Raw genomic sequence first — 14,824 nt, 5'->3', positions numbered from 1 at the left:
TTATTGCTCTCTCCCTGGATTCTTGAGGAAAAACATTAACCCTTTCAGCTGCACAGACTCAGAGCTGAAGGCTTTACTGAGTAGCTGCAGGCAGTGAGGAGACAAATGCTGGGCACAGGAGCTGACAGAGGAGTTCTACAGAGCATTGCACAAGAACAGGCATGGGGAAGATCCTGTGTGTACCACCAGTGTCATTGTACAGCTGAGATTTATAGTCCTACACATACAACATACTGCTGAGTATCTTATCAGGCAGACATGTCACTCAGGGCAGCACTTGTATTCATTCGCTTTGCATAGCAGGGGGAGGGGCAAAGATTGTTGTTATTGCAGGTAAACAAAGGGCCAGAAGAGAACCAGGGAAATGAGGAAATATATTTTTTTGGGCTAAAACTTGCTTAGCTTAGTTATATATTGCTACCCATCAGATTTACAGTGCTATATTATTTTTTTTTTCATAACTCGGACAACCCCTTTAATGAGGGTGGATGGTTGGATGCTGTGTCTGACAGAAAATGTTCTCACAGAGTATACAGAGGTGCAAGCAATCATCTAATCTAGTGTTACAAGTACAGCATAGGGACTAAATAGAAAAAAATAATTGTATAGAACACTAGGGGCTGTTTAATACAGCTGCTGCAGAACCTCAAACTGGCAGTTCTGTGCTACAAAACTGGCCACCTGTAAAAAAAAAATATATTATATATATATATATATATATATAGTACAGACCAAAAGTTTGGACACACCTTCTCATTCAAAGAGTTTTCTTTATTTTCATGACTATGAAAATTGTAGATTCACACTGAAGGCATCAAAACTATGAATTAACACATGTGGAATTATATACATAACAAACAAGCGTGAAACAACTGAAAATATGTCATATTCTAGGTTCTTTAAAGTAGCCACCTTTTGCTTTAATTACTGCTTTGCACACTCTTGGCATTCTCTTGATGAGCTTTCTATATATTAGTATTGCCAGCACAGCACCCCAAAAGCATTCTGCTGCTGAACAATTACATATTTTTATTTCAGTGCATTATATCTGTCCTGTGTTATTAAAAACTTGCTATAACCTTTCCATATGCTGTGTGACTGTGTACAAAACCCATTACATTTACTAAAATTTTGCATTTTCATTAGGCATCATAATAAAATTTCTGGAAAACAGAGGAGTGCAAAACAAAATATCAATGCCTTGTGATCTGAGAGTCAGAATGTGTTTATTAGCAGTCCTAGCCATCTGGTCATTAGTAACCATGATGGTGGCTGTAGGGGCAGTGGTAGTGTCAGCAGCAGTTGGGGCAAATACAGAGCAGAGGATCGGCAAGGGGACCAAGAAGCCCATAATGGCATATCACAGTCTGATATAAGTGGCAGGATGGGTGAGAATATGACAATGATTCTATGTTGAACAGGACCTGGGAGCCAGATTGGGGTGTAGAGCAGGAGGAGGAGACATCTGAGGAGAAGGTTGGTGAGCGCTGTGGCAATGCATGACCAAAATCTCCAAAAGAACTGAGAGGCCCGGTCTGCTACTATGGTGGTCAGCTTAGGAACTGATGATACCACTGATACTGTGGGGGCAGACCTATGCCAAGCTCTGATGCCACTAGCTCAGGATGAGCAACTCCCTTATGGCATTTTTCCTCCCCAAGGCTGGCACACAAAATCACAACTGCAAAATTAAAATAAGCCATGGGAGTTCAAACACAAAGATAAGTACCAGGGCTCTTGTGGCTTCTGGTATCAGGCATCTCTGATGAGCTGAAAAAAACACATGCTTTCTGCTGAACTGCTCTGGTGGATAACAAAGTCATTCACCACGTTACGCTGTCTATACATAGTAACATCATTTATAAGGCTGAAAAAAGACATATCTCCATCCAGTTCAGCCTGTTATACTGCAAGTTGATCCAGTGGAAGGCAAAAAAATCCCTGTGAAGTAGAAGCCAATTTCCCTCACTTTAGGGGAAAAAAAATCCTTCCCGACTCCAATCAGGCAATCAGGATAATTCCCTGGATCAACAACCCATCTCTAGGTACTATAACCTGTAATATTATTACGCTCCAGAAATACATCCAAGGCCCTCATACAGACACTCTAGCAAAGGGATGGCCAACCTGTGGCTCTCCAGCTGTTGAAAAACTCCCAGCATGCCTAGACTTCCCACAGCTATCAGTCTACAGCAGGACATGGTGGAAGTTGTAGTTTTGCAAAAGCTGGAGAGCCCCAGGTTGGCCATCCCTTCTCTAGCATCTGCAAAGTAGAATTCCAGTGAGTTGGAACTTCACGGACTAAGAGGCATAATGGCAGACTGTTCTGTCTCTGCAAGTCCAGGAGGGCATTGCTTGATACAGAAGAATGGTTGCTGACCACCTTGCCCAATTGGAGTTTGCGGAAAGACAGCCAATGGGATGTTTTCTGCTTGATGCACTTTAGCAAATGATTGGCTGTATAGGTACTCTTGCCCAGGCCAATAAGCTGTAACATGACATGGAAACGCTTCACTTTGCATATTTGACTTCTGGAAGGGGGAGTGACTCTCTTCTGGCTGCTGTAGGGGACAAGAGGATGTCCATGGAGGAGTATGAGTCAGATAAGTGCTTGGTGTGAGAACAAGACTGATACAAACATGGAGGTGTCAATCCTGGCCTTGTTGCTGTGGTGCTGCCTCACTATGAAAATGATTGGCTCAGTGGGCCATGAAAGAGATGTACTGTCCCTGCCAATCACAGCTGCTCCATGTGTCTATGGTGGTGTACACCTTGGTGCACAATGCAAGGAGTGGCCTACTTTCTCAGCCATGTGACAAAACGTGATGCCAGCTAGGTATCTTCCAGCGAGGCTGAGCACACGCCATTACATCCCTAAAGGAAACAGAATCCACTAAGTGGAGGGGGTGTGGCTAACAGCCGAACAGGGAGGAAGTGCTTTGCCAGAGCTCCTGCGATCTTGAGTTTATCTCTCGGCATCTTGACTCTCACAAAAGCCTCAAGACTTTAAAAGTCATACAGACAGTTAGATACTGTCTTCTGAATCATTTGGACCCATTTTGGGCACCAGTCGTCCCAAGAAAACGTTTATTACAGTCTGCGGCCTAGACGGAGAGCGGATCCCCGGACTCCATTTTAGATAACTTCTATCCAGCACTCGCGCCAAGTCCTTCCAGCAGGGGGAATACTCTGATACTGGGAGGAATCCAATGCCGAATAGAAGAACCTACCCTTCCTGCTAGCCCAGACACCGCACTAACCGCCCGGTCACACCACGAGGGAAAACCCCAGGGCTGAGAACGCTGCGGTTCTCTATAATCGCACGGCAGAAGTATCTCCTCGGCCCTCCCGGGATCATAGATAGGGTGACACCCTGACTGAATTGTCTCTTACCGGACTATTCAGAAGACCAAATCGCATCCAGTTAAGTGATTGCATCCACAGTCTGTGTGAACAGAATAAGCGACACAGCAGTGATCGGACAAGCACACTTCACTCCACTCCTTAAGGGCTTTATCGCAAAGGAACTTGAGAGACTCTGTGAAAATCCGTTTTGACTGATAAGATCTGACCTGTTCATAAGGTACTACAGTAATCCGGATCCAACAAGAAACAGATACATACCCTCCTTTGCAGCCTCCTCCCCCACCATAGTCAGCCTTACAGTCTGGACTCTTATAGTAGGTTACCTACAATTTTTTCTGGATCATCATATGAAGATCTACATCTGTTCAGCTTATTAAATCACAGTTTATCCTATACCTTTTCATTGTCTGCAATCTTAAAAGCCTTTACTAAGCCACCTAAAGACTTCATTTTCCTTTAACCAGTTGAAGCTCTGAAATGTGATAACCAATTCACACCTGCATGCCATAGACACAGGTGACACTTTATTATATAGTGGTTTCCAGATTAAAGCACCTATGGTAAAAGTAGGAAGATACAGAGCCTCCTGCCAAGAACTTCAAGGACAACCAAAACCCTCCCATCTGTCTCAAACAAGCATAGACAAATTTATAATGAAAAAATCTCAAGCCGCATCAGGTGCACAAGTCTCTACGCCGAAAGGAGCAGTATCAAAAGCTACAATGAGACCACAAGAAGGAGATAGTGACAATAAAGATGCTGCAGAATTAATGGCAGAGCTCCCACTATCCAGATCCTTCAACTCTAGAGCACTGTCAGATGCACTAAACCCAGTTCTGGAGGAATTGTCCGAGATTAAAAGAGAAATGAGACAAATTGGCGGTAGAGTAGAAGCTCTGGAAACCAACCAAACAACGCTCACTAACTATACTAGACAAGCTTCTGACACCTTTTCAAAATATCAACAACATATTAACTATCTGCATGACTACATAGAAGATCAAGATAACAGAGGCAGAAGAAATAATATCCGCTTTAGAGGAATACCTGAAACTGTAGCTAATGAAGCAATACCAAAGGCAGTTGAAGAAATATGCAAATCTCTGCTAGATAACAATGGGCCAGATCCCATAATCGTAGAGAGAGCACACAGAGCTCTACGCCCTAAACCAAAGTCAGGGGAACCTCCAAGAGATGTAATATGCAAACTCCTGAACTTTGCACAAAAAGAGGCAATAATAAAAAAAGCAAGGGAAAAGCAAAGCATTGAATACGAAGATTCAACAATCCTACTCTTTCAATATTTAGCGCCAGCAACACTAAACAAAAGATGCATCTTGAAACCTCTAACAGATTACTTAAGACCTAAAAGAATTGCCTTTCGCTGGCTCTTCCCCTTTGGTATGCTGATAATTTGGAAAGAAAAAAGATATACCATCAGAACACCAAAAGATTTGCCAGACGTCCTTGCCGCCTTAGAAATAGAGGACATAGACATTCCAGATTGGTCCATGGCCACAGATGTTCTCATCCCTTCAGAGATTCTACCCCCTACCACCTGGGAAACAGTGCTCTCCAGTAAATCTCTGAAGAATAAGAAAAGGCAAGGAAAGATGACTCCAAGACGCCTCATCACCGAAGATGACTGAAGCAGTTCTTGCTTGATGTTTCAGTATATTAGATCTTCTCTTCAGTAGGTCCTCAGGAGAATTGGTCTTCTCCACCTCCTTCTTATAATGAAGGAGGAACTGAAGGTTTTTGTCTAGACTCTGCAACATGGGCCTCCACCCCATTTATTTTAAATATTAATGTCAACTAAGATATTTACCGTCTGTATTGGACACCCATGTTGCACATTTCTTCTTTCTTCTTTTTTTTAGTTTGGCCTCAGAAATCCACTCCAGATAGCTAATTATCTGTATAATTAACTCTATACCTCTGTTTACAAGATTAGTGTAGAGATCACACAAATGTCACCTGTCTCGTACATCTCATGTATGAATCAATACCTGAAATATAACATGTTACGATGTTACATATTTAGGTCTCCTTTACAGACCTTTTTTATGTTCTATGTTCTTATTCACTACTACCTTAAGTCCACAATTTTTGTGGAACTGTTGTAATTTTCATCATGTCATGATAACCTCTGTTTTCTTCTTTACCTACTCAGATTGGTTATCCCTCCCCCCCACCTTCCTTCCTCTCCTCCAACCAAGGTACCACTAATGGAAGTCAGACGTCTAAACACACCCAATAGAAATCTCCGGAACACATCTCCAGTAAGTAAATTCGCATCTCCACTGCATATATATAACACGTTCTCATGGCAGAACTTAAAATCGCTACATATAATGTTAGAGGATTTAAATCCCCAGTAAAGAGAAGCCAAATACTCAACCAACTTAACAAAGAAAAAGCCAACATAATACCCCTGCAAGAAACCCATTTTAAACATGAGAAAATCCCAGAACTATCTAAAACCAAATATAACCTTTGGTTTCACAACACATCAACCTCATCCAGTAAATCTGGCATAAGTATAGGGATACATAGGAATACAGATTTCCTACATATTAATACCATGACAGACACAGAAGGAAGATTCATTATGGTGAAAGGCAGAATCAATTCCCACTTATACTTTAGTAAATATCTATGCCCCCAACATAGCCCAAAAAAAATGGTTTGACAAATTTGGGCTGGAATTCGAGTCTTTCAGAGAAGGATCAGAAATATTAGCAGGTGACCTTACTCTCAATCCCCGGGTAGACTCTTCAACAGGAAAATCAGCAGTTTCAAACAAAGCGTTAAATGCTATAAAAAGATCATTACATAAAAGCTCTCTAGTGGATGTGTGGAGAGTACTTAATCCAAAGGAAAAAGACTTCACCCACTATTCAGCCCCCCATAACTCTTACCAGAGATTAGATTATATATTTTTCCCCAACAATCTACATCAGTGTCTAGAAGTAAAAATAGGCCCTCTCATACACTCAGATCACACCCCTGTATTTCTTACATTTAAACCTTTAAACTCATCTCCCAAGTATTTTAGTTAGCGATTGAATGAAACTCTGCTTAGTTCAACTGATATCCATCTGGCCATAAATAAAAAACTTAAAGAATACTTTATATGCAACAACCAAGGAGAAACTTCCCCACAATTTGTATGGGAAGCTCATAAAGCAGTAATCAGAGGTGAGTTCATCTCACTTGCATCTAATTTAAGAAAAGTAAGACAAAAAAAACGGACGAAATTCTCACTAAGATTTCAAAGCTAGAATGTTCTCATAAACACTTAAAAAAGAGAGATATACTAGACAAACTCGATACAGCCAGAGAAGAACTGAAAACCCATCTCAATGCACAATCTGCCAAACTATATATGGCTATAAAGCAAAAGTTCTTTGCTCATGGCAATAGACCTACCAAATTCATGTTAGCTCTATTACGTCAACGTAAAACGCAAATCCAGAATCCTGTCTATTAAGACAAGCACTAAACAAACACTTAGAGATGACAATCTGATTGCTCAGGCTTTCCGGGACTTTTACTCAGATCTTTATAACATTAACTCGGCAGATTCAGAAGAAGTAACAAGTAAAAAAAATGCATGCTCCTCAGAGTTTCTTCAAAAACTGAACCTCCCATCAATCAGTGTTGAACAAGCGAATAAATTATGTGATATAATATCTGAGAAAGAGGTTTTGGAAACCCTGAAATCAATTGCCAAAGGGAAGTCACCCGGACCTGATGGCCTTCCAGCATTATATTATACAACCTTCAAAGAAATATTAGCTCCCCATATGGCCCAAGTATATAACGCCGCTTTAAAAGGAACTCCTTTCACCCCACAAACTCTAAGTGCTCATATTACATTGATACCAAAACCACTTAAAGACCCATCCCTCTGCTCAAGCTACAGGCCCATCTCTTTATTAAATTTAGATCTGAAAATTTATGCTAAGATACTGTCATCTAGAATAAAACCCTTACTCCAAGACCTGATTCATCCAGACCAATCTGGATTTGTCCCTGGTAGAGAAGGGAAAGACGGTATGTACAAAATTATTAACGCTATTGTTTTAGCCAAATGTCGTAAAACACCAATTGTACTGCTCGGAACAGATGCAGAAAAAGCATTTGATAGAGTGACCTGGCCGTTTATCAGTAACTCTTTAAGAGTGTTTGGTTTTCCAGACTCCTTTATCAAAGCAATCTTTTCAATGTACGCTTCCCCTACTGCCTACATAAAAACAAATGACATTTTGTCCCGGGCAGTACATATTAGCAATGGAACCAGAGAAGGCTGTCCACTTTCCCCTATTTTATTTATCCTGTCAATTGAACCTTTGCTACAATCAATAAGGCAGAACCCTGAGATTAATGGCATGCGGTGATTTGGAGATTAAACAAGCTGCATACGCAGACGACCTCCTTTTGGTCATCTCAAACCCTAAACAAGCTTTTCACCATATCATCGAAACCTTTGAGAGATTCGGTGAGATCTCCAATTTCAAAATTAATATCTCCAAGTCGCAAGCAATGGGTGCTCATTACTCCACTAAAGCTCTTGAACATCTAGAAAATAATTCCGTCTTTCCAATGGACTAAAAGTTCCTTGAAATTTTTGGGTGTAGAAATTCCACCTGACCTCAATAAGCTATAAAAACTGAATTTCGTACCGCTACTAAATTCCCTCCCAAATCTGTAGAGTTCATGGACCCCCACCTTTATCTCATGGCTATGTCGTAAAAATATGTTTAACTCCTTAATATTCCTAAACTCACCTATCTTATGCAGATATTACCAATTAAACTTTCAAAACATTTTCTAGAGTCTTTTAGGAAAATATGCTCTAAATACATATGGGGCAACCTAAAACCAAGGATATCACACAAAATCCTCCAATTACCTTTCACAAAAGGAGGTATAGGCCTCCCATCACTAGATAGATATGTCAAAACCGTCCACCTCAGCCGCATTATTGACTGGGTGAGACGCCCAAAACATAAGATGTGGATCAAATTGGAAGAAGAAATAACTGGATACCCATTAAGAAGCTTAGTCTTTACAGATCCACAATTAGCTCCCATCACTAAGAAAGACAACATATTAGTTAATGGTACGATGTCTATATGGAGTTTAAAACCTCAAAGAGACAACTGCTCAAAATATCCCTCTCATCTTCTAAGTCTCGGGGATTGTCTTCTCACAACTGGTGAAGGTTTTAAAACCTTACCAACACAACTACAATATTACACTACCCCACCTGCAGACTTATTGGAAGCAGACGAGAGCATTCCAGATCTACATGCAATGAGAGAAAGGTTTAGGATCCCGCAACTTAACAGCCTACACCACAATCTTATATCTAAAGTTTGAAAGAAGGCTATGAACCCAGATTATCAAACGAGGGAACCTTCCTGGTTTGAGAATTTGATCTCACAGACACCCAAAAAACTCATACACAATATAAGCCAACACCTTCTTCAAAATGAAATCCTGAGCTCGTTATATTTCCTGAGAGAATGGGAAAGAGACCTAAGTATCAAATTCACAAAAGAAGATATTAAAATGATACTAATGTCACCAAAAGGGTCCTCAAGATGCTCTAACATTCAAGAAAACACTTATAAAGTAATTTCTAGATGGTATCTCACACCAGTCAGACTAAGCCAGATGTACAATAACACATCAGATAAATGCTGGCGATGTCTAAAAGATAGAGGCACCTTCTTACACATTTGGTGGACGTGCCCATTAATAAAAACTTTCTGGTCTCAGATCTTTAACAATCATAAACTCCATTATATAGAAAAAACAATTGAAGATTTCCATTAGCCCATAGATTGCCCTTCTAAACATTTTACCAAATTACCTGACCTCATCTGACAAGAGACTCGCTAGAGTCCCTTTGGCAGCAGCTAGGCTACTTATAGCCTCCAACTGGAAAACTCAGGGACCTTTGTCCAGCACTTGTTGGTTGAACAAAGTAGCCTCAATTTCTAGACTGGAGGAATTATCACATTGGGAACTAAGGACCCATAATAAATATAAAAAAATCTGGTCTCCCTGGACGAAAATGGATCTCTTCAAGAAACTATCCACAAGCCATTTCCTCTTGTTCTGATACAAACACTGTCAATACCCCTTGAGATAACTAGCAATGAGATGCTGTTCTGCCTCTTCCGGCACCAAGGCACAAATCTGGGTGGGAGAAGCATTAAAAGATGATTATGATTATGATGATTATGATGACAAGGACACAAGGACTGCATGTGGATGTGGTCTGGCTGCCGCAAAGGAGACACAGAGAGAGGAGACACTTATATTGCGCTATCTGGTAGCCTGTTTTATTTTCCCATTGGATGTGATGATATTTCAGTTTGACTGCCCTAGGCTTATTTTAATCCTGCACATGGAAATGTCTTTGTCTTCTAGCACTGTGGAGAAAACCTGCCAGACAGGAGGTACTTAAACACTCTGCACAGTGCTAGCGGTAGCCGAGCTCAGCTTAGGTCCAGCACATTTCGAGCCTGGCCCTGGCAGTTTTTTGGGAGTTTCTGGCAATATGTTGCCATTGCTCTTTATTGCTGTGGCTTCTACACCCCCCTACTGATCCACTCCCAGTTCCTGTCTAACACACGCAATCATTATCATAGTCCTCACCCTCCCTGCCTTTTTTTTTTTTTTTTATCAGACTGTGTTATGTAATTGTAGGCTCCTTGGGTCTCCTCTTGATTTCCTGCACATTATTTGACCCGAGTGTCACTGTCGCCACCACTGCTCCTACTGCCACCACAATGGCTATGGGTTCCTCTACTATCTCCACCACCACCACCAACACAGCTATGCATGGGGTCCTCCGCTTCCTCCTGAACCTTAGTCTTAAGCCAGTTCAAACGCTGACTGCTCTCAAACAAGTCATCAACAAGGACAATCTCTTGAGTATTTACCATAGTTTCTGGTGGGGCTTTGTTGCCTCCTCTCAGCAAAAAGAAAGTGCCCCACTAGCAGGGGACAGTGAAGACAGAGAGGATGCAACTGAAAGGCTTCTCTGGAGTTGCAAGAAGGAGGAGCAGTTGGGATACTGTGACAGCCGACTCCAAGGCATAATGTCAGACTCAGAGGTGACCTCCTCATCATTTTGTTGTGACTGAAAGGCAGAGTGAGCCAACCAGTCCACACTGTCATCGTCTTTGTCCTCCAAATAATAATGAAACCAGTGAAAACTGTGACCTACTGCTACTGGCCGGATGGCTAGTGCTGCTACCTACATTCTGCCTCTAGGAGGATAAGTCTTGGGTCTTTAATTTTCAGCTTTTCTGTTTTCCAGAATTTTATTATGAGGGCAATAAATGAAATCTCATGGGTTTCCAAAAAAAGAAAAGTTTATTAAATGTCACAGTCACAGGTTTAGTACACACAGATTATTGAATGGTATTAGCAAACTTGTTTGCTGCTTGTGTTTTCTGTAATTTAAAGAGAGGCTCAATTAAATGTCCTTCCTCTTCTACAAACACACTGCACACTGCTATTGACAATTTACTTTGGGAATGATGCAGCGTTGGCTGTGTGATTTACATTTAATAACACTGGTTCAAAAAGGAAATTTCTGTACTGCAAAACACATACTGCAATTCAATAAGGCAAGCACTGCACTGCAATAATGCGTCCACTTGCCACCAATATAATTATGCAGTGTTGGTGGCGAAATATCTAATTTTACCATTTGCATTTAAAAACACTGGTTTAAAAAGGAAATTTCTGTACTATGAAACACATGCTGCAATGCAATAATGTGTCCACCTACCACTAATATAATGATGCAGTATTGGCAGTAAAAAATTTATGTACTGTGTAATTTGCATTTAATTTCACTGGCATAAAAATGGCCTTATTACCTTAAAATGCTAATGTTATAGTACAATGTGTTTAATAAGAACGATGGATAGAATGCACTGGAAAAGAAAATGCTATTGGGTTGCTGTGCTGGTAATATGCCTAAAGGTTTTGGAAAAAAAAAGTTGTCTATTCAAAAAAACAAATGCTTTTTCTTGAAGGTGGTTGGTTTTTGTAATGCAGAATGAGATACTGCTGCTTGTGCATATCCACACACTTATTTCTTTCAATTCCTTTACACTAGAATAGTTGCTTGTGTATCTGTATACTCTAAAATAATGTTTTGACAGAAACTAAAGAGACCCATCCACCTACAACTCCTGTTAAATTATTGCTTTTGCCCATTCTGCCCAGGCACTGCCCTCCCACTGCCACCATTAGCTAATGTTAGCCTTTGAGCCAATCAGAGAAAAAGCCCTCCCCTTCACTTCCTCCCACTGCCATGTGACCATCCTTCTGTTTCCTCCCTCATGTTTTTTTCCCAACCAAATTCTCATAGTAAAATGCTGTTGTGCTTCTTTTTTATGTAGTTTGTCAGAACCAAATCTAAAAATTTCAGCTTCATTTTGTGAACAATTTTTTGGGAAATTCATAATGAATCCAATTAGTTTAGAATTTATTTGTTCATCTATATATACACATTCATTAAACGTAATACAAAAAAAAAAATACCTTGAAGCCATTTTTCTCGGTTTCTCTAAGCTTTTTTAGCCGAAAGTCTCCTTCGCATGGATTTAAGGCAGATGGTGGGGCTATGCATGCACACTTGCAGTCTGGACCTGATGTTATAGTCTCCACAGTGTAGAAGTCATCTGGCTGGGAATAACCATTTCTGCTTCTTTCACATGAGTCTCTATTTAATGGCTTTACAACACACTTGCACTTACAGTTGGATCCCTCTGATATGGCTTTAACTTTGTCATAATCACCCAACAACTGTGGAAAAAATATAAGAACAAAATTTAAATCAGTTTTTCACCTCTTCTAATTTAGCAAAGCAAAGCAAATTTCTAGGTTTACACTTTATCAAGACGTGTTAGGTCATGGAGATCAAAGCCCATGTTGCTTTGCAAACATATAGTTAATTGCTAATCAAACATGAACAGTAAACACATAGTTCATAATGATGAGAGATGAGCAAATCGAAGTTGATGAAGTAGAAAAATTTCGATTTGTCCCGAAGTTGAATTTCCTCGTGCTTTGTGGTAATGAACCGTATTTTTTTCTAAAATGGATGCTGCACATGTTAGGTTACTTTTACACTGGCGTTTCTGGGCCGCTTGTGAGATCCGTTTCAGGGCTCTCACAAGCGGCACAAAATGGATCAGTTCAGCCCCAATGCATTCTGAATGGAGAAGGATCCGTTCAGAATGCATCAATTTGGCTGCGTTTGGTCTCCGTTGCGTTTTTTAGACGGTCACTAAAACGCAGCTTGCAGCGTTTTTGTGACCGTCTGATGATGCAGAGCCAAACGGATCCGTTCTGACTTATAATGTAAGTCAATGGGGACAGATCAGTTTTTCAGTGACACAATATGGTGCAATTGAAAACGGATCCATCCCCCACTGACTTTCAATGTAAGTCAAGACGTTTTTTTTATGAATAATGCAAACGGATCCGTTATGAACGGATACAAGAGTTTTCATTATCAGTGCAGATCCGTCTGTGCAGATACAAGACGGATCCGCACCAAACACGAGTGTGAAAGCCTTAGAAAGAGGAAGTAAGAAGCTTGGGAACAAGGGATCAGCCATAATGCCATGCAGATAGCCAATCGGCAGATAGCTAGCCCCTGTGATGTCACAGCCCTATAAAAAGTCTCCGCAATTTTCCAGTGAAAGTGCAGGGAGAGACAATACATGCACTAGGAAAGTGTTTAGGAAAGCCTTATTATTGAGCAGTTCAGGGATTATTCATAGTGTAGGGATATAATAGGGATGCATTATCCACACTATAGAGAGAGAGCAGGGGACAATTGAACAGTGTGAAGCATGGCTAATAGGAGCTATTCTATTACACCATAATGCACTAATTGGGGTTAAAAAGTGTTCTAATACTACAGATTTTAGGTTGATTCTGCTATTGGGGGGAAACTGTGGTCTGATACTACACAATTTGGGGAGTTCACGTTCTTTTATATATCAGTCAATCCAGGGGCGTAGCTAAAGGCTCATGGGCCCGGGTGCAAGAGTTTAGCTTGGGCCCCCCTTCCCTTCAGCCTTCATGCTGCCTAATGGCACCCACCACCCCCATGCCAAATTCTTGACCTAACCCCTTCCCTCCAGCCAGAGGTGTAACTTGACCAGCATGCACTTTCTATAATACCAGTGTCTTCTTATGTGACACAAGGGTCTTTGGGTCCTCTCAGGCTCCTGGGCCTGGTAGCGACTGCTACCTCTGCACCCCCTATAGCTACGCCCCTGAGTCAATCCATTAATCCTCAATTGTCTAATTGGGGTGAAATTGCGGCTGGATACTACAGATTTTAGGGTTTCACGATCCTTTATGTATAATTACAATCCATCAATCCTTGATTATCTAATTGTGGTGAAATTGAAGCTTGATACTAGAGATTTTAGGGTACTCACGTTTTATTATGCAAAAGTATATCAGTTAATCCATATTTGTATAATTGGGGTGAAATTGCAGTCTGATACTACAAGTCTTGGGGTGTTTATTTTTTTTCATTATCTATAAGTACATCCATTCATCCTTGATTCTGGGTTGAAATTGAGGCCTGATACTAGACATTTAGGGTGCTTACGTTCTCACATATAAGTACCTTGTTTCGGAGGGGGGGGGGGGAATTATGGCCAGACACTACTGCTCTTTTATCCTTACAGTTACTGTTACAGTACATTAGGTCCAACAGACAATTGACAGGCCCTTCTAAGGGAACGGGCAGTGGCCAAAATGTTTCTGGAGCTGGCAGAAGTAGCAGCAGAAGAAGGGGTGTGGTAGCAGCAGTTGCAGTGATAGGCCAGAGCTGCCAGCGTCATCCAGCGGTTGTGTTTTGAACAGCAACCCAGCTGTCTTTGAATGGTCAGTTTTCTACTTTATCTCAAGTGACATCAGACACCCCCAGCCAGGAGTTGGTGGGTTCCTCTATCACCACTCTTAGTTGGCAGGGCCCGGGAACAAGTTCTGTGCCCCCACCTGTCCTGAACCTGCCTCTTTCACTTTCTGTTGCTTCTGCTTGGGAAGTATAGGGTGAAGAGAATGACCGCTTGCTTGTGAGGCAGCGGTTGAGCCAGTAGAGTGGTAGCTTGGCCATGAGTCAGCAAGGCGGCAGCAGTGTGAGGTCCGGAGCCAAACAAGACCCGGGTAGACCGTCTACTACACAGGAGCCTACCTTTACGGAAAGAACTAGCGGTGCAGGGGTTCACAGAGTCAGCGGTAGCAGGCAGTCAGCATGGAGTAGTGGGGGGAAAATGCCCTACTCGGCGGTGTGGAAATTTTTCATCAAGCTGCTGGAGGATGTCAGCATGTCAAACTTTGAGCACTAAAATGGCTGTAAAAATGTCATGGAAAGGGCTAGAGGGCTGCAAAT

General features: G+C 41.3%; 1 protein-coding gene across 1 annotated transcript in view; it reads right to left on the bottom strand.

The window, feature by feature from the left end:
• Window positions 1-14,824, bottom strand: part of OLFML2B (olfactomedin like 2B) — a 1,036,708-nt gene that overhangs the window by 901,866 nt on the left and 120,018 nt on the right. The window contains exon 2 of the mRNA XM_040408704.1: window positions 11,947-12,210. Within this exon, the coding sequence (XP_040264638.1) occupies window positions 11,947-12,210 (264 nt within the window). The remainder of the gene's footprint in view (window positions 1-11,946; window positions 12,211-14,824) is intronic.

Source organism: Bufo bufo, chromosome 9 (genome assembly GCF_905171765.1).
Source record: "Bufo bufo chromosome 9, aBufBuf1.1, whole genome shotgun sequence".
NCBI classification, from domain to species: domain Eukaryota; kingdom Metazoa; phylum Chordata; class Amphibia; order Anura; family Bufonidae; genus Bufo; species Bufo bufo.
This window is presented reverse-complemented; position numbering and strand designations above follow the sequence as displayed.